This window comes from Lithobates pipiens, unplaced genomic scaffold, assembly GCF_037356315.1.
Source record: "Lithobates pipiens isolate NorthernLeopardFrog02 unplaced genomic scaffold, aLitPip1_a1.2 Scaffold_37, whole genome shotgun sequence".
NCBI classification, from domain to species: Eukaryota; Metazoa; Chordata; class Amphibia; order Anura; family Ranidae; genus Lithobates; species Lithobates pipiens.
In genome coordinates this window covers 17,427,043-17,454,670 of record NW_027507825.1, presented here as the reverse complement: position 1 = coordinate 17,454,670, position 27,628 = coordinate 17,427,043, and the positions used below count along the sequence as shown (strand labels likewise).

Genomic DNA, 27,628 nt, shown 5'->3' with positions numbered 1-27,628 from the left:
GCAATACCCAGCGATACCCAGCGATACCCTGCGATACCCAGCAATACCCGGCGATACCCGGCGATACCCAGCGATACCCAGCAAGACTCGGCGATACCCAGCAAGACTCGGCGATACCCAGCAAGACTCGGCGATACCCAGCAAGACTCGGCGATACCCAGCAAGACTCGGCGATACCCAGCAAAGACTTGGCGATACCCTGCCTGCCAATACTCGGCGATACCTTGCCTGCCAATACTCGGCGATACCCTGCCTGCCAATACTCGGCGATACCCTGCCTGCCAATACTCGGCGATACCCTGCCTGCCAATACTCGGCGATACCCTGCCTGCCAATACTCGGCGATACCCTGCCTGCCAATACTCGGCGATACCCTGCCTGCCAATACTCGGCGACACCCTGCCTGCCAATACTCGGCGACACCCTGCCTGCCAATACTCGGCGACACCCTGCCTGCCAATACTCTGCGACACCCTGCCTGCCAATACTCTGCGACACCCTGCCTGCCAATACTCTGCGACACCCTGCCTGCCAATACTCTGCAACACCCTGCCTGCCAATACTCTGCAACACCCTGCCTGCCAATACTCTGCGACACCCTGCCTGCCAATACTCTGCGACACCCTGCCTGCCAATACTCTGCGACACCCAGCCACGCTCAGCCATACCCAGCCAATATTATAGTGGGGGAGAATGTGGATATTACAGTGGGGACTATATGGTGGTGGATTTTTCACAGGTATCAACATTATTCACTGATCCGAAAAATGATCCAATCCGTGACTCTGATCCGAGGACGATCCGATCTGTGAGTTTTTTGATCCGTTGCAACCTTATTGTGCCTAATCTTGTGAACAAGGCCATTATGAATGAAATGCGTTAACATCTGCTGTACTTATCTGTTTTTTTACGGAGCATCAATAAATTTGGATATACATTAAATCCTCGGATTGTGAGTAACGCAGTTTACAAGCGCTTCGCAATACGAACCGTTTATTTTTTTAAATCCTAACTCGATTTGCGAGCGTTGTCTCACAAGACAAGCAGGATTCAAGCCTCTGGGGTGTGCAGTACTGCATGTGGCCAGAGGTGTGGAGGTGCCGGTGTTCTGTCGTGAAGTGCCCCCCCATCAAATAGTGCATGCGCAGGACGGAGCCGATCAGCTTGAGGGACATGACCAGGGCGCATGCGCACATCGTAGGAGGCTTCCCTCGATGGGAGATACCATTTCACAGGCAAATTTAAATGGTATCTCCCATCCAGAGACATCTCCTACGCTGTGCGCATGCGCCCTGGTTACGTCAGCCCAGTTGATCGGCAAATCAGCTGTTCCGTACGGTGCATGCGCAGTACATACTGGGCACTATTCGACGGGGGGGCACTTCGACAGAATACCAGTGTTCTGTCCAAAAATGTCTGCCTATCGAATACTGTCCACCCCGTACTGAGCAGGCGCATCGCTTGCGCAGTACAGAGCACAAGGAGATTCGGAAAATCTCAGAAGATGAACGGCGCCTGCGCCATGAGTCCAGGTGTAAGCCCCACCATCCAAGTGTACATAGGGCTGCACATAGAGTCTCTCGGCTCTTTTATATTCTAACTCTATGTCCACTTGGATGGCGGGGCTTGAACCTGGACTCACGGCGCAGGCGCCGTTCATCTTCGGTTATTTTCGGAATCTGCTTGTCATGTATACTGCGCATGCGTAGTACACAGCGGACACTATCCGACGGGGAACAGTATTTGACAGGACACCGGCACCCCCCACCTCTGGCCATATGTGGTACTGCGTACACTAGTTCCATTGATTCCTATGAGGAAACTAGCTTTGATATACAAGTGCTTTGGATTACTAGCATGCTTCTGAAATTAATTATGCTTGTAATCCAAGGTACTACTGTATTTAAAAGCATGTATGGAGTTGCGGATCATCTTCCATCAATTATGGTGCCTAATGTAAACCCATTACACTAACTTGATATTTTTTTTTTTATTACTCAGATATACCTCAGTAAGCAATAAGCTGGCCATACCTGGCTCAGTTTTTTTCCTTTTTGTTCAGCTACAGCGCATGCACAGTACATACCGGGCACTATTCGATGGGGTGCACGATTGGATCGGGCTGAACAGATTCCCCCACACACTCGAGGTATACCAGGGATTTACCCCAACTATGAACGGGAACAGCCATACATGGCAGCCAGGCCCTGCTGAACCAGCTGAATATCAATCCATCAATTGATCTATGGCCAGCTTTAGACCCCTTTCACACTGGGGTGTTTTTCAGGCGCTTTAGTGTTAAAAAACGCGCCTGTAAAGCGCTTGAAAGAAGCCGCAACTGCAATCCCAATGAAAAAACGCGGGTGCTTTCACACTGAGATCCCTTTCACACTGGCGCGTTTTTCAGGAGCTTTAGCTTTAAAAAAAAGCGCCTGTAAAGCGCCTGAAAGAAGCCGCAACTGCAATCCCAATGTAAAAGCCAGAGTGCTTTCACACAGACTCTGCACTGGCAGGGCGTCAAAAAAGTCCTGCAAGCAGCTTCTTTGCAGCGTTTTTGGAGTGGTGAATACAATGCGCCTAAAGCGCCCCCTTCCCATTGAAATCAATGGGAAGCGCCTGTAAAACGCCTGAAAAGCGCTACTGGCAGCAGCGTTTTGTGGGAGCTTTTAACCCTTTATTTGGCCACTAGCGGGGGTTAAAAGCGCCCCAATAACGCTTGAAAAACGCTGGTAAAGCGCTGCTAGTTTAAGCGGCGCTTTACAAGCGTTTTTTGGGCGCTGACATTGTGAAAGGGCTCTTAAAGCACTCGGGCTTTCACATTGGGATTGCAGATGAGGCTTCTTTCAAGCGCTTTACAGGCGCTTTTTTTTAACACTAAAGCGCCTGAAAAACGCCCCAGTGGGAAAGGGGTCTAGTGCTATCATTTTGTAAGGTGACACTGAGTAATCATGCTGCCTACAATAGTCATGAACTGTACAGTGTACACAAAACATGCTGCAGCAAAAATCATCAACAAGCACATATAGAATGAGACGGTCACTGTGTTACCTTAACATCTGTATAGACGGAGACCAGCCCATGGTTAATGTTAACCAGGACAGACAGGAAACTCTGCGAGTGTTTGCTTTGACACTCCAGTTTCTTTCTTCTGCGACAGTGATAGTTTGAATCCAGGATATATTCATACTGCAAGGTCTCCTCTTCTGAACCACTGTCATCTTCTGTGGAGATAAAGCCATTGCTAGTTAAAGGCCTCCCATAAAATATGGAAAAAGTACTCAATTGTTACTAAACCCAGGACCCTGCATTCATCATATCTGGTCTCCCACAGTACCCGGAAATGCAATCATTTTAAGAAATATAAACCGCTAAATACTTTTCCTCATCAAAACCAGAACTAGGGGGGAAGAAAACAGAGGCTGGAAGGTGACCAACCTCGGGACTTTAAACAGTATCGAATTGATTAGGTCAAAATATTACAGTATAAAAAAAGTTAAATTTTGTTTTTACAAAATAAAATCATAAAATATAAGAAACATTGATACAGAACAATAAATATATGCATAATTCACAACATAAATGCATAGAATGCTACCACTCTCAACATGTTTCGCTCGTTCGAGCTTCCTCAGGAGATTGGTGGTGCAACTTGTTGTATATGCTGCAATAGTAAATTCAAATAAGTGGGGTTGAAATCTAGGGTAATACAGCCGCTGCAAAATAGCGCATTTTGCAGCGGCTGCATTACTCTAGATTTTAACCCCACTATAAATTTTTGATGTGTTCTACCAGCTGTATTGTTACCATTGGAATTTAGTCATTGGAACCTAGTCTGATGTGGTGAGATTTGTTCTTTGCTACTCCTGGTCATATGCTTTCTATGCCCCTGCAACTATTAGCCCTTGTACACACGGTCGGAGATTCCGTCGGAATGTTTCCTATCGGACCGTTTTGTCAGATATTCCGACTGTGTGTGGTCTGCATCGGACTGTTTCGGATATTCCGACGGACCAATTTTTTCAACTTGCCCTTAAAATTTTCCAACAAAATGCTCCGATTATGTGTAGCCTACTCCGACGGACAAAGTGCCACGCATGCTCAGATCAAATTCCTAGACCAAAACTATTGGCTACTAGCCTGAACGTAGTCCCCTTGTAACAAAATAAAGTCATCACGTTATGTACAATCAGATTTTCCGACAACTTAGTCCGACCGTGTGTATGCAACATCACTTCCAGACCTCTTCCGGAATTAATTCGTCGGAATTACTCCGATGGATTTGGTTGTCGGAATCTCCGACCGTGTGTACAAGGGCTTAGATTTTTGATTGTTATTTGTATGAATACATGTATATATTTTTTTCTTTATTTAAATAGATGTTTTCTTATTTGAATTTACTATTGCAGCATATACAACAAGTTGTACCACCAATCTCCTGAGGAAGCTCGAACGAGCGAAACATGTTGAGAGTGGTAGCATTCTATGCATTTATGTTGTGAATTATGCATATATTTATTGTTATGGATCAATGTTTCTTATATTTTATGATTTTATTTTGTAAAAACAAAATTTAACATTTTTTAAACTGTAATATTTTGACCTAATCAATTCGATACCGTTTAAAGTCCAGAGGTTGGTCACCTTCCAGCCTCTGTTTTTTCCCCCCTAGTTCTGGTTTTGAATATTTACATTTGGGATGTGGTATAGTTATTTTGATCTCTTCATCTTGCTTTTTGTTACCTTTTCTCATCAGCAGTTAGATCAGTCTTGTGACTTCTATCCATGTCTGGATAGGTCCTATCCTATGCTGGATGGTCCTATCAGGATGCAGGACCCCTGACCCTCTATCTGGCCCTGTGCTGATCACATGCACTCTCCCAAGAAAACAATAAATAAAAAACTATATAGTAATACACACCAAACTGAGCATGTGCAGCCTGACTCCAGTAATTCTGTCTAATCCGGACACGTTTTGGGAGCAATGCAAGGAGGAGATGATCTGTGCATACAGGATCAAACAGCCTTTGTACACAATGCAGAGGATTAACCCCTTAGATTCCACGGTGAGTATAACAAGCATGTTTTGCTGCATATACAGACTGATTTCACTGTTGTGGGTTTTGTAGCACTTTAGACCCCTTTCACACCAGGGCGTTTTGCAGGCGCTATAGCGTTAGAAATAGCGCCTGCAATCCGCCCTAAAAAAGCTGCACCATTGTCTGTAGTGTGAAAGCCCTCAGCGGTGCTCTGGCAGGACGTCAGGGAAAAGTCCTGCCAGCAGCTTCTTTGGAGCGGTGAAGGAGCGGTGTGTTTACCGCTCCTCCATCGCTGCCATTGAAATCAACGGGGCAGTGCTGTAATACCGTCGGCAAAACGCAGCTATTACGGCATATTGCCGGCGGTTTTAACCCTTTCTCAGCCGCTAGCGGGGGTAAAAGCGCCCCGCTAGCGGCCTAAATGTGCCGCAAATCTAAAAAATAGCGGGGGTTTTACCGCCGACGCTATGGGCGGTGTGGTGTGAAAGGGGTCTTAAAGTGAACCTTTCTTTTCCCCAATCATGTAAATATAGCGGTACCTTCATATTACACTGCTTCAGATGTTTTTCACACACATAGCTTGTACATTTAAAATTCATGCAGCCTACGCAGACTAAATAGGGCTGTTACTCATATGGAAACACTGACTTTTTTGCCCAAGTCATCAGCAAAGTCTGGCTCTCCATCTTTAGCCCTCCTGCTGGCAAGTGATATATGCAGAGAACAGTGACCCCCGCGATTGTCATGGGGAGAGGGGTCTTTGACATGCAAACTGTGATTGACAGCTTGACTTCACCAGCGGCATGCAACTAGGGGAAAAAGTTTAGTGCGCGCCAAACTGTGTTTGCGTGTAGGGCCGAAATATGAAAGTAAAAAGCTAGAGCCCTGACCTATAAAGCATTGCCTGTCTACGAGTAAGCTGGACCAGTTTTTAAAAAAAAATAATAAAAAATCAGCAAGCCAGGAGCGGTGAAACATGTTAAAGAGGAAGTAAACTCTCCCACTCTGATGCTTCTTTTTATTTAGTCCATTATAATAAGTAATTATCAGACTATAGCCACTGTAATCCAGCTCAAATCACATATTACTTACTGTTTAAAGAAACTTTAAAAAACTTGTTTCCAAGGGTTAGGCAGCGCCATCTTAAGTATTGTTTTCTGAGTCCACAGTGGAGTGTATTTCCGCCCTTACATTGAGCACTTCCTGTACTGTTAACCAAGCCTCCTTCTCAATCCAACGTTTCTATGGCAACCCTGCTTCCCTGTTCATAGCCGACTTGTTTTATTTCATAGTATTTACTTGTGCCAATTGTCTAATGTTTGCCTTTGTCAGACTTATCAGCTTCAGCTGATAAGACTGCAGTAATGGCCAAGTCTAGACTGTATGTCATATCACATGGTCACATGGTGTGTAGGAGGAAGCTCTGAGTGATTAGCAGAGTTCAGTGTTGTGCCATAGGAAGTCCTGATAACAGATAGATAAGACATAGAGAGTGTGCCTTAAATCATGGGAGATCTGGGCATGCTCAGTGACTTCATTCTACAGAACAAAAAGGATTACAACAAGACTAAGTAAGGAGATATCTACAAGCAGTGTTCATTAGGGTTTTTTATGCTGATTTACATGGGACAAAGTTGTGGGGGAGGGTTTACAACCACTTTAAAGAGAAAGTAAACCCTAACGGGTTTACTTCCTCTTTGATTTCCTGCAAAGGTAAAGCATAATAGACTACTATGCATCGCATCGCATCACATAGTATTCCATTATGTGTCACTTACCTGACACAGGAGCCAGCGAAGTCACCGCTGCCCCCTGTAGTCCGTTGACCGTGGCGCGCTCAGTGGTGACTGTCTTTCGGCAAATATCTCCTAAACCGTGTAGGTTTAGGAGATATTTCTTGGACCTACAGGTAAGCCTTAATCTAGGCTTACCTGTAGGTCAAAGTGTGTTGTAAGGGTTTACAACCACTTTAAGGAAGGTTGGCTTTTAGGAGAAGACATTCCTATATGCAATTAATTCATCGATTGATAAAAATAATACTGCAAGAGGAGCCAAGTGAAGTGAGGCTGAGATTCTTTCATATTTTGAATGAAGAGCGGAGTCAGGCTATGATGACCAGCACCTGTGTTGTTCATGTACAAGAGAGGTAAATGCAGTATGTGTCCGTTTACAAATCTGTAATGTAACGAATGAACCATTGATAACTCAATTTAAAAAAATAGATAAATACAGCTTCATATCATCCTAAAGCCTGGTACACGCAGACCGAATATGCAGCCCGTGTGTACATCAGCCTGGCCAGCTTCTGTCGAACGTGCAGCTGGAAAACAAGCATCCTATTGCCATCCGATTAGGACTTGCAACCAATGGCTGCGAATGTTCTGGTGGGGGGCAGTCAGAACACAATAGCTCAGCGGGGAGATTGCGGTACCAACAGTGCATAGTTAGTACAGTGGCTTCTCCTGAGCTCCTCAGGTTTTCCTTCATTCAGGCCGCTGGGTTGTGTGTACCAGGCTTCATGCACCTCTGCTACAGAATCCTGAAAGTGATCATAGAGGAGTTGTGTGCAGCTAGCTCGTCACTTCGGACATACCGGTGTGTGTGTGTGTATATATATATATATATATATATATATATATATATACATATACATACACATACACACACCGGTATATATATATATATATATATACACACACACACACACATATACATATATATATATATATATATATATATATATATATACATACACACACACACACACACACATATATATATATATATATATATATATATATATATATACATACACATACACATACATAAACACACACACACAGTGCTCAGCATAAAGGAGTACACCCCAACAGATTTGTCAGAAAACCTTTACTTTCCTTTCAGAATCAACATTTTCTATCTATGGGACACTATACTACAAAATACTCCCACATATGTGGGCCATTGATTGCAACCAAGATTTGTTCATTTGCACACACACAAAAAAAAAAAAAAAAAGTATTTTCACTAACAAATTCATTCAAGACCATGCTGCAAAAATGAATACACCCCAATGAAAGTCTTACGGGCAAAGTTAAACTATAGACAACATAACCCTAATTAACAAGAATTCAACTACAGAGTCTAATTATTTATTAGGCTGGGTTCACACTGCTGCGGAAGCGAGAACCGGATGTGATTCGCACCGCACTGCAGTGCAAATCACATCCGATCTCTGTGCGATGCGAGTTCAGCCATACATATAGTAGGGCTGAATTCGCATCACATCCGCCCCAAACTCGCACAGGACCCTTTTTTTGGTCCGCAGCAGAATCGGATCGCATGGGTGTTCACACCATGCGATCCGATTCCTGCCTGAGTTTGCAGATCGCACTGCGATATGCGAACTGATCTGGGGGTGTCATTAACGTTTCACTGATACTCCCAGCAGTTCGCATAGGGCAGTGTGAACTGCCGCCGGGAGGCATGCGATGCGGGAACCCGCCGCGGATTCGCGGCGTTCCCGCATCGCTGCAATGTGAACCCAGCCTAAAACACACTATATATACTGTATTTATACACAGTGTATATACCGTATAACACGCACCTTTCTCCCCTTAAAATATGGGGAAATCGCGGGTGCGTGTTATACGTCGATCTTCCGCGATTTCTGAGCGATTTTGAGCCTCCGGGCGGCTTTCATCCGCCTTCGGCTCTACTCGTGGCTTTCGCCTGCCTTCGGCTCTTCTCGCTGCTTTCGGCCGCCTTCGGCCATTCTTGGAAAACCGCCGAGAATGGCCAAACACGGCAGAAAGCCGCGAGTAGAGCCGAAGGCGGCCGCATAAAGAGCTGAAGAACTACCGGGCGCCGCCAAGATACACAGGACATCTCGGCAGCGCCATTTTTAAAAATAAAATTTGCAATTAACACAAGAGGACAACGATGCACAAGGCTGCAATGATGGACAGGCTGCAATGATGGACAGGCTGCAATGATGGACAGGCTGCAATGATGGACAGGCTGCAGGACAAGGCTGTAAATGACACTGACAAGGCTTCAGATGGACACTGATAAGGCTGCATTGATGGGCATTTAAATGTAAGTTTTTTTTTCCTTAAATTTCCCTCCTAAAAGTTTTTTCCCTTAAAATTCCCTCCTAAACTTGGGGTGTGTGTTATACGCCGATAAATACGGTAGCTGGTTGCTAAGGAGGGGGCCGGAAAGCCGGCCACCATGTCCTTGACAACCGATGATTCATCAGCAGTCAGCAAAAAAATAAAATAAAATTGCCAGCAAAAAGAAAAAAAAATCCATAGCAGACCCCTATCCAAGCATGCAGCCCAACAGGTCAGGAAAGGGACAAGCGACCGCCCCTCAGTTCCCACCCACCCCATCTGAATCGTACCCTTACCAGTTTCACCCCAAAAAGCAGTGTTATGTTAACAGAAAACAAGAGCCTTTATTAAAAAAGAAGCCCCGAGCTGTCTTCTTCCTCGCCGCCGGTTACCTGCTAAAAACAAATAAAGGCCGCCCTTATACTAAGGCTGCCTTACACCAGTCTTCCAGCCCAGGGTTGTTGGGAAGAGGCCCTTGTCCCCATCAACATGAGACCAAGGTGCTTTGGGGGGGGGGGGGGGGGGGCGTCCTTAGCAACAGTGTTTTAAAAAGCAAATATAAAACGCAAAATACCTTAAAAAAAAAAAAAAAAAAAATCACAAACACAACACTTTTGATTCTGGTGCGATTCCACTGAGGTCTATTACACGCAAAACATGGGGAAAAAAAAGTCCCTGACCCTTTCCAAAAATTCACCGGCCACAAAACCCATAGATGTGAATATTTACACGAGAAAGGCGACGGCTACAAGAAGATCAGCAAAGATTTACTTATCAGTCAGAATATTGCAGCAAAAGCGATACAAAAATTTAACAAAGATGGAACTGCAACCATCTCAGAGAGACATCCAGGCCGGCCACGGAAGTTTACACCTTGACAGCAGTGTAGAGCAACAATGCAAGTTCACTGCAGTTAGTTAAAGTGGTTGTAAACCCTTACAACACACTTTGACCTACAGGTAAGCCTAGATTAAGGCTTACCTGTAGGTCCAAGAAATATCTCCTAAACCTACACGGTTTAGGAGATATTTGCCGAAAGACAGGCACCGCTGTCTACGGCGCATGCACCATAGACAGCGGCGTGCAGACGCACTGAGTGCGGCATCGTCAACGACGAAGATGACAGCGGCAGAGCAGCGAGACCCCACCGAGAAGATGGATGCGCCGGACTACAGGGGACATCGGTGACTTTGCTGGCTCCTGTGTCAGGTAAGTGACACATAATGGACTACTGTGTGATGCGATGCGATGCATAGTAGTCCATTATGCTTTACCTTTGCAGGGAATGAAAGAGGAAGTAAACTCATTAGGGTTTACTTCCACTTTAAGAAATAGTTTATTCCATGCCTAGAAGACCCGGTGCTGTCCTTAAAAATCGTGGAGGTAATACAAAATACTAGATGTAGTCGTTTTTGTTGTGAGGTGTATATATATTTTTTTTTTTTGCATCAACTAATTTGAGTAAAACTGAAGATTTTGTAATCCAAGATATATCACTAACCTTACTGAGCACTGTGTATCTATAATAGATAGCGCTATATATATATATATACACACACATATACACAAAATTTTGACCATAGTACTACTTTATGGCCAAGCTCAAGCCACGATTTCTATTTATTTTTTATGGTATATAAAGATTTGGAACCTTTGTCGGATAGTAAGTGCTGTTCCTGTTGAAGAGATTTACCTTTACTTTCCATTCAGCCTGATGCCCTTGTTTTGTCTAACACCCATCAACTAGACTAGAAAGTGAAGAGAAAGACACCAGTTGTGGCCAAAGCAACGTAAATTGTTCAAACCCTTTTCCACTCCATTTCCAAAAAATAATGTAGCGCTGCCATTTTTGCCTATTAATGCTTTATAATGTAAGTCTATGAGCAAGGTTATAGCTTAGTATTTGGCTCCATCTAGTGGCCAAAAACAGGAAACAGACTTCAATTATTTTTCCTTCTATAGCACTAGAAAGAGGAAGTGACTGTTTACATTTTTGCTATGACCTACCTACCCAGAAGGCTAGGTGACCTACCCATGATCACCCTGTACTGAACTGCATGCTGGGTAGGTATAAAAGGACACGCGTGGCCATTTTCTTTCTCTTCTGGACGCATGGCCTGCCTGTAAGGACCTGTGAGGAGGTCTCCAGAGAACTGCGGCCTGCTTGGTGCGGAGCAGCAATCGGAAGCCAGAGGAGAACTTCACACCACAGCGTGTTGGGACAGCAGTGTGGTCGGATCAGGAAGGATCCAGAGGCACCCTGACGACAGTAACTGAGAGCTCCTGGTGACCTTGTGAAGTGGAGCGATGTGGCGGAGCCAGCCGGATAGAAATAGACTGAGACCAGTGGAGTGGAGCTGACTTATTCTTCAGACCCAGTTTGGTGAGAGGGCTGTTGCCCACAGTTTCCTAAAAGCCCTTTCATACACCTAGTACTTTAACACAGTGTTGCTGTGACCTGTAGTCCCACGGAGGAGAACCAAAGTAAAGACTGAGTTTAAGCAGGCCTCAAGCCTATTCATTACAATACTATTAGTACTGTGTTATTCCAAAGCAATTACAGGTGTATCACACTACAGGAACACTTCTAAATACTCATTCTCGCGTTAACCCTTTTTGTGTCACTGTTGGATTACAATTGTTACAAACACAAATAGTTAGCAGAAGAAAGAAGATCAAAAGACTGCATCTTGTATTGCAAGGCCTTGCATCTTATTAAAGTAGGGGGAGCTCCCTAGTGATTGTGTGTATTTCATTATTAACCCTGAAATTCTGTAGTAACCAGAGTGTGCTGGAAGTGGGAAGGTGCCCAGAGTAAGGTGTAGTCACTTTGAGCACTAGTCCCAATTGGAGACACATTCTCCGGGATCACTTAAGACAACTGTACATGTGCATACTGTTGTGTGTTCCTACTGTGTTGTCACATTATGTTGATGTGACAGTGCAAATGCTGTAACTACTACCTTACACTAACCTCAGTAAATATATGTTCTTGGTTAAGTACAACTGGTGTGGAGTGTTGTTCTTTTCCCAGCAGGTGGAGCTTCGGATACCCAGGTAATAACAAAGGTATACTGTTGTTATATTGCATATTGTGGGGTTATCCTTCACCATTAGCTTCACACCAACATTGCACCACAGCTGTGTCAAGGGGATTGAACCAAGTCAGTGGGGGTTGACTAGCAGAGTGCAGGCCCAAACAAATTCAGCAGCTCCTTCAGGGGTCAATGCTACATTAACCACTTACAGACCGGACCATTTTGCTGGTCAAAGACCAGACCACTTTTTGCGATTCGGCACTGCGTCACTTTAACTGACAATTGCGCGGTCGTGCGATGTGGCTCCCAAACAAAATTGATGTCCTTTTTTTCCACACCAATAGAGCTTTCTTTTGGTGGTATTTGATCACCCCTGCGGTTTTAATTTTTTTTTTTGCGCTATAAACAAAAATAGAGCAACAATTTTGAAAAAAAAACGCATTATTTTTTACTTTTTGTTATAATAAATATCCCCCAAAAATATATATATAAAAAAAAAAATTTCCCTCAGTTTAGGCCGATACGTATTCTTCTACATATTTTTGGTAAATAAAAAAAAAAAAAAAAATCGCAATAAGCGATTGATTGGTTTGCGCAAAAGTTATAGTGTTTACAAAATAGGGATAGTTTTATGGCCTTTTTATTAATAATTTTTTTTTTTTTTGTAGCAATGGCGGCGATCAGCGATTTTTATTGTGACTGCGACATTATGGCCGACACATCGGACATTTTTGACACATTTTTGGGACCATTGTCATTTATACAGCAATCACTGCTATATAAATGCAGTGATTCCTGTGTAAATGACACTGGCAGTGAAGGGGTTAACCAGGGGGTGGCAGTGTAGGGGTAAGTGTTCCTAGGGGTGTGTTACTAACTGGGGGGGGGGGGGTTGGGCTTTCATTTAGTGAACACTGATCTCTGCTCCAATCACATGGAGCAGAGATCAGCATCACTAGTTGCTAGGCAGAATGGAGAAATGCTGTTTACAATGGCATTTCTCCATTCAGCCGTCCCGTGAGACGATCGCGGGTATGCCCGCAGCAATCAAGTCCGCGGGACCCGCGACCGGACTCACGGGTGTCCCGACCGGAACGCGAGCGCGCCACCAGCTCGCTATGGCAGGGCAGCATTGAATATTGGAGGTACCTGTATGCCAATATGCCTGCCTGAGCCATTCTGCCGACGTACATCGGCGTGCGCTGGTCGGGAACTGGTTAAGATTTTTTTTTTTTTAAAGGAATAACCTGCAGTGACACCTGCACTCACCATAATGAAGAGTGGATTTAAACCCACTATTGGAGTCTTTACTGAAAGTGTTAATCAGCTGGCTGGCGACAGACAGGCCTATTCCGTAGGACAAGTTTTCAAACGTTTCCACCGGTGAAGGGGCAGTGGGCTCCCAGAGGAGCAAGTCATTACTTATCCTGGAATACAAAAAAAAGAATAAAAACACACATTATATGGACAAACATACATTATATGGACAAAAGTATGTGAACAGCCCTTTAAGCTATTGAGTTTGGGTGTTTCCATCACAGGGTGCAATTAATGCATACAAATGCATTTAGACAATTGTTGCGCTTTCAACCTTGTGATAACAGTTTGGGAAAGGCCCTATTCTGTTCCCGCATTGAATGTAACCCTCGGCAAGAAGAAGCTACATAAAGACTTTGTTTGCAGAGTTTGGTGTGGAGGAACTGTACAGAGCCCTGACCTCAACCCTACTGGAATGAATTGGCCACCTTCGAGCCAGGTTGTCTCATCCGTGATCAACATCTGATAGTGTTAACTATCATATCCACAAAGGGAGGGCCAGCTCTGCAATAATCTTCATGGATTTGGAATGATTGTCTACAAACTTTCAGCCATATAGTATACACAAACCATTTTGTAATATAAGGGTATTAAAAATGTTATTTTTATTTCATTCTTCAACTGCTATCTTCATCTACTAAAAATGTCAAAAATCCAAATGTCTCCTCCTTGAAATATGGCGGTCTGGGTGTATAGCAGGTCACTGAAATTAAATTTCCTGCTTGTGTGACTGGCACACTCCTTTTTTCCTAGAAGTCTGCACAGATACAAGTCAGAATCGAGGCATCCCCCTGCAATAGTGATCCAGGTATAACTTGCAGTGCTGCTCTAAGCTGAGACAAAGACCCCCGGCCGGTTGCAGTGAAGGGAGCAGGCGCCTATGCACTATTAAAGAGGAAGTAAACCCCGATGGGTTTACTTCCTCTTTGATTCCTTGCAAAGGTAAAGCATAATGGACTACTATGAATCGCATCGCATCGCATAGTAGTCCATTATGTGTCACTTACCTGACACAGGAGCCAGCGAAGTCACCACTGTCCCCTGTAGTTCCGAGCGTCCATCTTCTTGGTGGGTCTCGCTGCTCCGGCACTGTGATTCGCCGGAGCAGTGATGACGTTGCTCCCGCGCATGCCGACACTCGTGGCATATCGACGCGATCTGCGGCCTACCCAGTGCGCCCGCGCGCCGCTGTCTACGGCGCATGCGCCGTAGACAGCGGTGTCTGTCTTCAGGTAAATATCTCCTAAACCATATAGGTTTAGGAGATATTTCTTGGACCTACAGGTAAGCCTTAATCTAGGCTTAACTGTAGGTCAAAGTGGTTTGTAAGGGTTTACAACCACTTTAAAGGGGTGTAGAAACATCAATAGAGAAAAGGAAGGAACATTGTTCACTGACCCAATGCATGAATATGTGATTGAGTGTGGCCTCAGCCAGTTCTGCTTCTGCCACCAAGAAGTGACCAAGTCCTAATATGTGGGGCGAAACATGTTAGAGGGGCGTGGCTGGAGCAGCAATGGCCACACTCATTTAAATATTCGGTGAGCGGTGTTCCTTCCTTTCTCTGTTGATCCCCTGCAATAGAACTTTAATCTTTGGACCAATAATTTCTAAAGCAAGCCATACATTTTGCAATTTTCTTTCTTTCCATGAGTGGTGGAAGAAAAGAAAATCGCTTGATTCCGACACCAACACAGTGAGAGTTGATGGGGGAATTCCTCCCCCAGCACTAGAGGCGATTCAGTTCGCATTGTGCGCTATATAAGTATTTCATTCATTCATTCACTATTGTGTTCTGTCTGTAAAGAGCCTTCCCTGCTGGTAGAACACAATGACTAGTGTAGCCAGCTTAGAGCCAAGGGCACTAATCATTCCAAAAAAAAAAAAAAATGGATCGACTTGTGTGCAACCAGAGTGCCCATACATTGATCGAAATTTCAGCCGGTCCCTGCTGAAGTAGCCGAATTTCAATCCATGTATGGCTGGCTTAAGGCTCAATCAGTTCTAAGTGATGCAGACACTGCAGTCTTCTGCCTACAACACCGAGATTGTTCAGTTGCTTATAATGCCCCATACACACGGTCGGAAATTCAGACGGAAAAAGTCAGATCGGATTAGGTTGTCGGAAAATCCAATCGTGTGTGGGCTCTATCGGACTTTTTCTGTTGGAATTTACGAAGGAAAAAGTTTGAGAGCTGGATCTAAAATTTTCCGACAACAAAATCCGATCGGACTGTTTAAATTTGAAGAGTCCTTTACAATCCCCCGCATCTGCCGTGGGAGGAAACCGTTGGGTCCTATGATCTACTGCTTCCTCCTCTGTGGGTGAGCCGATCCCCCTCACTATTCAAATTATTGTAAATCTTCTGTTATGTCATTATATGATTCGCTGCTATTTGATTATTTGCAAATATTTTTATTTATTCTGTAGACTATCCTCCTGAAGAAGCGGTTCACCGCAATAACTGGTAGAGGAAACGTTTCTATACCCCTCTTCAATAGAAACCTTACGGGGCTACCTGTCGGTAGTTTATTAAATTGTGGTGTATATGATTTTAGCAATATGGAAGTTTTGATGAATTAAATTTTTTTGCCCTTATTAAATTATTTGTAATTTTTTATAATAAAGTCTTCTATGAATTATTTATTTAGTACCGCAATAGTCCCCTTAACAAACATTTTTGGGTGTGGATATCAAGGGAGAAGCCTCAGCAACTGCCCCGTAATGCATAGAATTCCCAATTCTTGACAATTATCAATTGAGATGATAGTACTGTTATATGTATTACGTATTTTTAGTATTTGAGACTATACTCAGTCTATGGTTGTTGGAAATTCCGATGGAAAAAGTTTGAGAGCTGGATTTAAAATCTTCCGACAACAAGATCCGATCAGACTTTTTCCGATCGTATGTAGAGAATTTCCGAGGCACAAAGTGACACGCATGCTCAGAAAATAAATTGGAGACCTATTGGCTACTGTCCTCTACGTAATCCCGTCGTACGTGTATAATGTCACCTCGTTCCGGACGATCGGATTTTCTGACAACTTTGTGCGACCGTGTGTATGCAATCCGACGGTAAAAATCCGACAGATTTTGCGGTCAGAATGTCCGACCCGAGTGCATGGGGCATGACAAAGGCAGATCCTTCCATTCAGAAATCAGGCTGAAAAAGAAAACCAATAGTCGTTTCTTCCAAACAAAGGTATGAATCTACAACTGAGTTTGCTAAAATGCCTGCAATGTATGTACTATATTGCCTAATTAAAGAGGAAGTAAACCCTGATGGGTGTTACTTCCTCTTTCATTCCCTGCAAAGGTAAAGCAAAATGGACTACTATGCATCGCGTCGCATCGCATCGCATAGTAGTCCATTATGTGTCACTTACCTGACACAGGAGCCAGCGAAGTCACCGCTGTCCCCTGTAGTCCATCATCCATCTTCTCGGTGGGTCTCGCCGCTCCGCCGCTGTCATTCGGCGACGCACGGCATCTTCGTCGTTGACGATGCCGCTCTCAGTGCGCCTGTGCGCCGCTGTCTACGACGCATGCGCCTTAGACAGCGGTGCCCGTCTTTCGGCAAATATCTCCTAAACCGTGTAGGTTTAGGAGATATTTCTTGGACCTACAAGTAAGCCTTAATCTAGGCTTACCTGTAGGTCAAAGTGTGTTGTAAGGGTTTACAACCACTTTAAGTAGTTTCTTTCCCATCAAAACTGGAATTGCGTAGACAAGACCAACTCACCCCCATTTCAAACTTCCAGAAGGTGCAGAAGACAACTGAAGAGGAGGCAAATAAAACACACATACACAACCAGGAGAATACCATATACAGCCCAACTTTCCAAGCAGCCCGTGCCTAAGCTCCTGCACATTGTACTTACCTGTTATATAACTTCTCATAGAAGACTTTGTTTGGTAGCATCAAGTAAACACTGGGCAAGGTCAGTTCAAGAACGTAGTGGGAATTGCTAATTGCTTTTTCCTGGAACTCTGTCATTTCTATGGTGTCTCCAGGCATCACCATCTAAAAAGCAGAACGGCAGATGAATTACAACATAAACACACAGAGATCCCCCAAAGTCCAATATTTTTCTACTTGAAAATGAAGGAATAAGAAAAGGAACAAAAAATAAATAAATAAATAAATAAAAATAGCGCCTGTGTAGCGCCTGAAAAAAATGGCCGCTTTCACACTGGAGCGGTGCGCTGGCAGGACAGTGAAAAAAGTCCTGCTAGCCGCATCTTTGGAGCAGTGAAGGAGCGGTGTATTCACTGCTCCTACCCATTGAAATCAATGGGGCAGCGTGGCTATACCGCCGGCAAAGCGGCACTTTGCGGGCGGTTTTAACCCTTTTTCGGCCGATAGCGGGGGCTAAAAACTGCCCCGCTAGCGGCTGCATACCGACGCTAAAACGACGGTAAAGCGCTAAGCGCTTTATCGCCGACGCCCGCACCATCCCAGTGCGAAAGGGGCCTTAATCACTTCAGCTCTGTAAGGTTTTACTCCCTTACTGACCTGGCCATTTTTTGCAATACTGTTCTGCGTTATTTTAACTGACAATTGTGCGGTCATGCAATGCTTTATCCAAATAAATCGATTTTTTCCCCCACTAAGACCCCTTTCACACCAGGGCGTTTTGCAGGCGCTATAGCGTTAGAAATAGCGCCTGCAATCCGCCCTAAAGAAACTGCACCATTGTGTGCAGTGTGAAAGCCCCAAGGGCTTTCACACTACAGCGGTGCGCTGGCAGGACGTCAGAAAAAAGTCCTCCCAGCAGCTTCTTTGGAGCGGTGAAGGAGCGGTGTGTTTACCGCTCCTCCACCGCTGCTCCCCATTGAAATTAATGGTGCAGCGCTGTGATGCCGCCAGCAAAACCGTCAGCGCCGTCAGCGCCTAGAGGCGATTCAGTTCGCATTGTGCGCTATATAAGTATTTCATTCATTCATTCATTCAAAACGCCGCAATTGCGGCGTATTGCCGGCGGTTTTAACCCTTTCGCGGCCACTAGCGGGGGGGCAAAAAGCGCCCCGCTAGCGGCCGAAATGCGCCGCAAATCTGCCGCAAATCCAGCGGTAAAACGCCGCTAAAAATAGCGGCGTTTTACCGCCGACGCTATCAGCGGTGTGGTGTAAAAGGGGTCTAATAGAGCTTTCTTTTGGTGGTATTTGATCACCTCTGCCATTTTTATTTTTTGCACTATAAACAAAAACAAACATTTCGACAATTTAAGAAAAAAAAAACAATATTTTTAACTTTTTGCTATATCCAATAAAATGTTTTTAAAAAATTTTTTATCTCTTCAACAATTTAGGCCAATAAGTATTCTGCTACATATTTTTGTTTAAAGAAAAAAAAAAAAACACAAATGTATATGGTTTGGTTTGCGGAAAAATTATAGGATCTACAAACTATGGGATAGATTTCGGGACTTTTTTTTTTTATATATATATTTTTTACTAGTAATGGCGGCGATCAGAAATTTTTAGCGGGGCATGCGACATTGCGGGAGACAAATATGACACTAAGGTCACTTTCACGCTGAGATGGTTTACAGGCATTTTTGAACTAAAAATAGCGCCTGTAAACTGCCTCTATTGCAAACCCATTGTGAAAGTCCGAGTGATTTAGCACTGGGGCGGTGCGCTTGCATGACGGGAAAAAAAGTCCTGAATGTAGCATCTTTGGGGAAGCGAGGGAGCGGTGTATACACTGCTCCCAAAAAACGCCCTAAAATGAATGAACAGCGCTGCCGAAGCGCACTGCAACATGGGTGCTTTTAACCCTTTCCGCGGCCGCTAGAGGGGGTTAGAAGCACTCTACTATCGGCCGAAAAGCACCGCTATAAAAGCGGTAAAGTGCTGCTAAAACTAGTGGCACTTTACCACCAAGTAGCCTAAGTGACACTTTTTGGGGACCAGTGACACCAATACAGTGATCAGTGCTAAAAGAAAAATGCACTGTCACTATAAATGACACTGGCATGGAAGGTGTTAACATCAGGGGGCAATCAAATGGTTCCATTTGTTCCCTATTTGTGCATTCTGTGTGCTTTCACTAAAGGAGAACAGAGATCCGTGTTTCTGCTTTCAGAAACACAAGATCTCCATTTTCCTCTCTGGCAGAACGGTGGTCTGCCTTGTTAACATAGGCAGAGCACCACTGCCATTCTGCTTCTCCTGTGAAGGATCGTGGGTGGCCTGCAGCCATCACGGGTGCTGGACCAGCTGATTGGCTCCCGTTGTGTCCAATCACAGCAGGAGCGAGGCTCTGGCAGTGCTCGTTTGCACCCCAGAGCCAATCACAGGAATCATGTACGGGTACGTGATTTTGCATTTAAGGGCTGCCCTGCCGCAGCATATGTACGTGGGACAGTCCTTAAGCAGTTAAACAAGAGTGATATGTTGGTTATATGTAGGGCTGGGTGGTCTGATGAGTTTACTCAGCAGTGAGTTACCAGCTCTGTCCACCTGGGAGTTCTGGGTGTTCCCACCTACCTTTGTGTGTTCCAGCTCCTCCCGTTACATTCCTCATCATAAACTAAATCGAGCAGTGATGGTGGGAGCTCATCATAACGAGCACAAGTGTTCAGAGCTGGGAACTCTCTCCCCTTATTGTTGTATCAGTTGATATCTCTGTGTAAAGTGGTGGGCCAGGGAAAATTTTTTTTTTTTTTAAAGTCAGCAGCTACAAACACTGTAGCTGCTGACTTTTAATAAGCACTTACCTTTCTAGGGTGCCCGCAATGTCAGGCGCCCGCTGCCATTCAAAGTAAGGGAAACCGTTTCCTACTGCGCATGCGTGAGTTGCATGGCGCGCTGTGTTGTGGGACACACAGTTCCCACAACACACCGCACCCCATTCACCAGACAAAGCGAGGAGGAGAAGACCGAAGATCACCGCGGAATAGGAAGAGGCAGATTAGGACGATCTGCCTAGCAACAGCCATTTCTCGTAAGTGAAAACATTTTTTATTTTTTTTTGGAGCCTTTTGGACTTTTTTTTAGGGTGGACCCCCCCCCTTTAACTACCCTGACTCTATTCCATACCTCTTCATTCTCAAACATAACTCTCCGGGAGGAGAAAGGCGAGGGCTCGGGGCGTTTGAAGTCGCAGACATCTTTTAGCGAGTGGGAGGTCCCTTCCTCATCTTCGTGAAAATTCCCATCATCATCCTCCTCGGCAGCTACTCGCTCCAAAATAGAATGCATAGCTACAGGATTGATTTTTAGTACAATCCTTGAGGGAAAGTTAGAGAACACATCACACATTAATATACAGTCAAGATCAAGAATATAACAATAGCTACAGCAGGCCATGCTGCTGCAAGAGGCTCAAAAGTGTCCAAAACTGTAGTGTAGTCATTTGTAAAGACCAGTAGGCCAGTGCTAGTATGTGTATATATATATATATATATACACACACACACACATACATACATACACACACACATATACATATACACACACACACACACACACACACATATGTATACACACATATATATATATATTTTTTTTTTTTTTTTTGGAAAGTTCCATAAGCATCCCTTACACTTAAAGCAGAAGGGGGGGGGGTACTTAGTTTAGAATGGGACTAAAAGTGGTTGTAAACCCTTACAAAACACTTTGACCTACAGGTAAGCCTAGATTAAGGCTTACATGTAGGTCCAAGAAATATCTCCTAAACCTATACGATTTAGGAGAAATTTACCTGAAGACAGCCACCAGCTGCGCGCAGGCGCACTGGGTAAGCCGCAGATTGCGGCGATATGCCGCGAGCGTCGGCTCCCGTGCGCATGCGCGGGAGTGACGTCATTGCTGCTCCGGCAAATCACAGCGCCGGAGCAGCGAGACCCACGGAGACCCACCAAGAAAATGGACGCTCGGAACTACAAGGGACAGCAGTGACTTCTCTGGCTCCTGTGTCAGGTAAGTGACACATAATGGACTACTATGCGATGCGATGCGATGCCTAGTAGTCCATTATGCTTTACCTTTGCAGGGAATCAAAGGGGAAGTAAACTCATCAGGGTTTACTTCCTCTTTAAGGTCCCATTTCCTTCTTTCTGCTCTTGGACGCCTAGGCAGCCCCTCCCTGCCAGAAATCTTCTGGGACACGTGACAGGTCCCAGAAGATTGCCTGGCCACTAGCAGAGTGCGGCGTGACTGCTGTATGTGCAGTGCGCGCCTGGCCGTGATGCTGTAAGCTGTCATGCCCGGGTGCCCACAGTGGTTATTAGGGCGCTGACGGAGAGGATCGAGGCGCCGGTGCGCCCGCATCGCTGGACCGTGGGACAGGCGAGTGTCTGTTTATTAAAAGTCAGCAGCTACACTTTTTGTAGCTGATGACTTTTAATAAGCTAAAAAATGTGTGGAACTCCGCTTTAAGTCATAATGTGCTAGTACTGTATGCACCACATACTCTTCCTTCTAGATTCATGCTCTCTGCCGTTTGAGTGGCCGGGCAGCGATGACGTCACTCTCGCACATGTGCACGGCAGTCATGGTTGCGGCACAGTGCTCTCAATGGCTGGCATACTCCAGTGTGCCATCCATTCGGAGCGCAGTGCGAATGCCTCGGGGACATCACCAGCCGCTACAAATGTGAATATCTTCCAAAACGATACACATTTGAGAGATATTCACTGTACCTACAGGTAGCCTTAATAGAGGCTTACCTGTAGGTACAAGTCATAACCTGGAGTTTACTACTACCCCCAACTTAACTATTCATTTCTAAAATTAGTGTAAAGTCTTTTTTTTTTTTTTTTTAATAACAAACATGTTTAACTCACCTGCTCTGTGTAATGGATTTGCACAGAGCAGCCCCGATCCTCCTCTTCTCGGGCCCCTCTTTGCTGCTCCTGGCCCCTTCCTCCTGTCAAGTGACCCCACAACAGACAGCATGCTATGGGGCACCTGAGCCGAGCTGCAGCTGTGTGTGTCCATTCAGACACGGAGCTGCCACTCGGCCCCACCCCCTCCCTTTTCCGATTGGCTAACTGACTTTGACAGCCGAGGGATCCAATGGCGCCACTGCTGTGTCTCAACCAATCAGGAGGGGAGTCCCAGGCGGCCGAGGGACTCGTGGACATCACTAGACAGAGATGAGGCTCAGGTAAGTATTAGGGGGGGCTGGGGAGGCTGCTACACGCAAAAGGCTTTTTATCTTAAAGAGGAACTGCAGTCTGCTCACATAATTTGTAATAAAAACATCTTTGCCATTCTGAAGCTTCCCTCCAACCACTTTGCATGTTATTTTATATATACTGTGATTTTGTACTTGTCAAATATACTGCAGAAATCTCCCTCCACTGAGTCAGGCTGCAATTATTCTAACTGTGGGCAGCTGAAGCTGCTGTCTGTTCCCTTCCTGGATTTACACAGACACACACCTCCAGCGCTGCAGCTTTCATTGGACCTCTTATGACTCATCCCCCCTTCTTTCCTAGCAAACGTTCACCAGAGTGAGAGAGAGAGAGCTGTGCATGATGTCATAAGCCTAGGTTTTTTTTCCAGACAAGAAAACAGGAAGTGGGCTGTATAAGGTATTTACTGGCAGAAAAAAGGTTTTACTATCCAAAGATAAAACAAGGACAGAAGATTTAATAGATGGAAAGATAAAAAAAAATAAAAAATGACTGAAGTTCCACTTTAATGTATAGAGTGCATTAAGAAAAAAAACCTTCTGCCTTTACAACTCCTTTAACCTAATCCCTAAAACGAGCGATTTGTAGGGAATATACTCCCTATAAAACCTGACTCTGATCCTAAACATGTTACCTGGGGCGGACTAACTTTTAAACGAAAATTAGATCCCAACACTTTACCTCCCCTGCATTTACCTCAAATCTAAAGTCCAGGCAGATATAAAAGACACAAATGATTGCAAGTCTGTAATCACTAATGCATCATTAACCACTTCAATACCGGGGGGCACTTAAACACCTTCCTGCCCAGACCAATTTTGAGCTTTCAGCGCTGTCGCACTTTGAATGACAATTGCGCAGTCATGCTACATTGTACCCAAATGAAATTTGTATCATTTTTTTCCCACAAATAGAGCTTTCTTTTGGTGGTATTTGATCACCTCTACGGTTTTTATTTTTTGCTAAACAAATAAAAAAATACCGAAAATTTTGAAAAAAAAAATGTTTTTTTTTGTTTCAGTTTCAAAACTTTGCAAATAAGTACGTTTTCTCCTTCACTGATGGGCACTGATGGGGTTACACTGATGGGCAATGATAAGGCGGCACTGATGGGCACCGATGAGGTGGCACCAATGAAGTGGCACTGATGAGGTGGCATTGATGGACACCGATATGTGGCACTGATAGGCGGCACTGATGGGTGGCACTGATGGGCGACACGGATGGGCACTGATAGGTGGCACAAGTGGGCATGGGTTAGGCGGCACAGGTGGGCATGGGTAGGCGGCACAGGTGGGCATGGGTAGGCGGCACAGGTGGGCATGGGTAGGCACGGGTAGGCGGAACAGATGGGAACTGATAGGCGGCATTGTATTATAATATATTGCACTAATGGATGCCAATCAGTGCCAATCAATAATGCATGCCAATCAGTGATGCCCATTGTGGGCACTGATTGGCATCCATTATGGGCACTGATTGGCATCCATTGTGGCACTGACTAGAATCCCTGGTGGTCTAGGGTAGCATACCTTGTCCTTGGCATCCCTGGTGGTCTGGTGGCGTCCCTGGTGGTCCAGTGTGGGCATCCTCGGGGGGGCTGTGCTAATAATCGATCAGCACAGACCCCCCCTGTCAGAGGAGCAGCCGATCGGCTCTCCTCTACTCGCGTCTGACAGACGCGAGTGAGGAAAAGCCGATCACCGGCTTTTCCTATTTACACTGTGATCAGCCGTGATTGGACACGGCTGATCACGTGGTAAAGAGTCTCCGTCGGAGACTCTTTACCGAGATCGTAGTTGCCAGGTGTCAGACTGAGACCCCGCAACAACGATCGCCGCGATGCGCGCCCCAGGGGGCGCGCAGCGGCTCATAAACCTGATCACGTCATATGACGTCCGGTCAGGATTATGAAACCACTTTGCCACCGTCTATTTGTTATAGGGCGGGTGGCAAGTGGTTAAAGGTATTTTTTTTTTAACCACTTGCCGACGGCATACGACGTCCTTGATTTCGAGCGGGTATATCTGAATGATGCCTGCAGCTACAGGAATCATTCAGATACCAGCTTTTTCAGCTGGCGATTCCCTACACCGTAAGAACGAGCACCAAGGGGCTGGTCAGCCGCTTGATCATTCTTACGGGTGGCGAGATAGGACGGATGTTTACCATAGAGATTTCCGGCGGACCAGATGGTCGCCTGAGTCTCTATGATCGTCGGAGGCCGGGCGCGATGTTATGTCGGCGCCGCCTTGGCTGGGAAGCTGAGATTGTGTTTTTTTTTTTGGTTTTTTTTATTTGGTTTTTAGGCTTCCCAGCCTAGAAGTGAGATGTGGGGTCATATTGGACCCCCCCATATCTCACTGTAAAGAGGACCGATCGTGCCATATTCCTATTACAAGGGATATTCACATTTCTTGTAATAGGAATAAAAGTGATCAAAATTTTTAGTGTCAAACTAAAAAAATCGAAAGTGCCCCCGTTCCCGTGAGCTTGCACGCAGAAGCGAACGCATACGCAAGTCCCGCCCACATATGAAAACCGTATTCAAACCACACACACACACACACACACTGCAATAATTCTAGCCCTAGACCTCCCTCTGTAATTGAAAATATGCACCGTATTTATCGGCATATAACACGCGCCGGCGCTTAACACACACCCAGAGGCGGCTCTCTAATTAGGCAAAAGAGGCGGTTGCCTAAGGCCCCGCGTTCCCGGGGGCCTCGCGACCCGGCCAGTGTCTCCAAGCTGGCAGGGTGAGCGGGCCGGTATGGTAAAGCCTCGCCGTCTTTAGTATACAGCGCTGCTGCAGAGTGCAGAGGAATTGTAGAGGAGGCGGAGCTGCCGGCCACTGCTGAAACCGTCAGGAGGTAGGGGCGGACTGGGACGGGGGGTGCTCGTAAAAATAGTGCTTGCTCTGCACCGCTGCCTGCAGACGACCGTGACACCCGCCGGCCACCGCTGCACTGTGTTAACTCTGAAGCAGAGCGGTGCGAGTATTCTATGGGTCCGTCCATCCGACGCATTTACTGCTCTGTCAGGCGGAGTGATCTCTGCCCGACAGGAGCTTCCTAGTCCCGCCCGGTGTGATGTCTTTCATTCACAGGCCGGGAGGCGGGATGAACAGGCAGAGGAGGTTGTGGCTGCACAGACCTGCGAGGAGCCAATAAAGCCCCATGCAAGAGTGAAAGTAAGTTTGCAGATGGTATATCTAGTATGCAGCATGGAGGGGGTTAATGCATTACTATACATTAACGACCAGTGTTAGTTAATTAACCCCTTTGTGCTGCATTAGTGGCAACAGTATCAGTGTTAATTAACCCCTATATGGTGCAGCATGAAAGGGTTCATAAACACTGATACTGTTGCCACTAATGCAGTGCAAAGGGGTTAATTAACTTCCACTGGTCACTAATGCATCAGTGGTATATTTGATACTATCCCCACCATACACTCCGCACCCCTCTCATCTACATAATACCCCCACCATACACTCCGCACCCCTCTCATCTACATACTACCCCCACCATACACTCCGCACCCCTCTCATCTACATAATACCCCCACCATACACTCCGCACCCCTCTCATCTACATAATACCCCCACCATACACTCCACACCCCTCTCATCTACATAATACCCCCACCATACACTCCGCACCCCTCTCATCTACATACTACCCCCACCATACACTCCGCACCCCTCTCATCTACATAATACCCCCACCATACACTCCGCACCCCTCTCATCTACATAATACCCCCACCATACACTCCACACCCCTCTCATCTACATAATACCCCCACCATACACTCCGCACCCCTCTCATCTACATAATACCCCCACCATACACTCCGCACCCCTCTCATCTACATAATACCCCCACCATACACTCCTCACCCCTCTCATCTACATAATACCCCCACCATACACTCCGCACCCCTCTCATCTACATAATACCCCCACCATACACTCCGCACCCCTCTCATGTACATACTACCCCCACCATACACTCTGCACCCCTCTCATCTACATAATACCACCACCATACACTCTGCACCCCTCTCATCTACATACTACCCCCACCATACACTCCACACCCCTCTCATCTACATACTACCCCCACCATACACTCCACACCCCTCTCATGTACATACTACCCCCACCATACACTCCGCACCCCTCTCATCTACATACTACCCCCACCATACACTCCACACCCCTCTCATCTACATACTACCCCCACCATACACTCCACACCCCTCTCATGTACATACTACCCCCACCGTACACTCCACACCCCTCTCATCTACATACTACCCCCACTGTACACTCCGCACCCCTCTCATGTACATACTACCTCCACCATACACTCCGCACCCCTCTCATGTACATACTACCTCCACCATACACTCTGCACCTCTCTCATGTACATACTACCCCCACCATACACTCCACACCCCTATCATGTACATACTACCCCCACCATACACTCCGCACCCCTCTCATCTACATACTACCCCCACCATACACTCCACACCCCTCTCATCTACATACTACCCCCACCATACACTCCACACCCCTCTCATGTACATACTACCCCCACCATACACTCCACACCCCTCTCATCTACATACTACCCCCACCGTACATTCCACACCCCTCTAATCTACATACTACCCCCACCGTAAACTCCACACCCCTCTCATCTACATACTACCCCCCACTATACACTCCGCACCCCTCTCATGTACATACTACCTCCACCATACACTCCGCACCCCTCTCATGTACATACTACCTCCACCATACACTCTGCACCTCTCTCATGTACATACTACCCCCACCATACACTCCACACCCCTCTCATGTACATACTACCCCCACCATACACTCCGCACCCCTCTCATCTACATACTACCCCCACCGTACATTCCACACCCCTCTAATCTACATACTACC

General features: G+C 45.7%; 1 protein-coding gene across 1 annotated transcript in view; it reads right to left on the bottom strand.

The window, feature by feature from the left end:
- The window catches only part of ATG2B (autophagy related 2B), a gene marked incomplete in the record, with an annotated part of 199,484 nt that overhangs the window by 82,179 nt on the left and 89,677 nt on the right, over positions 1-27,628 (bottom strand). Inside the window, 4 exon segments of the mRNA XM_077466778.1 lie at positions 3,049-3,221; positions 13,459-13,616; positions 17,392-17,534; positions 20,558-20,747. Coding sequence (XP_077322904.1) covers positions 3,049-3,221; positions 13,459-13,616; positions 17,392-17,534; positions 20,558-20,747 — 664 coding nt within the window.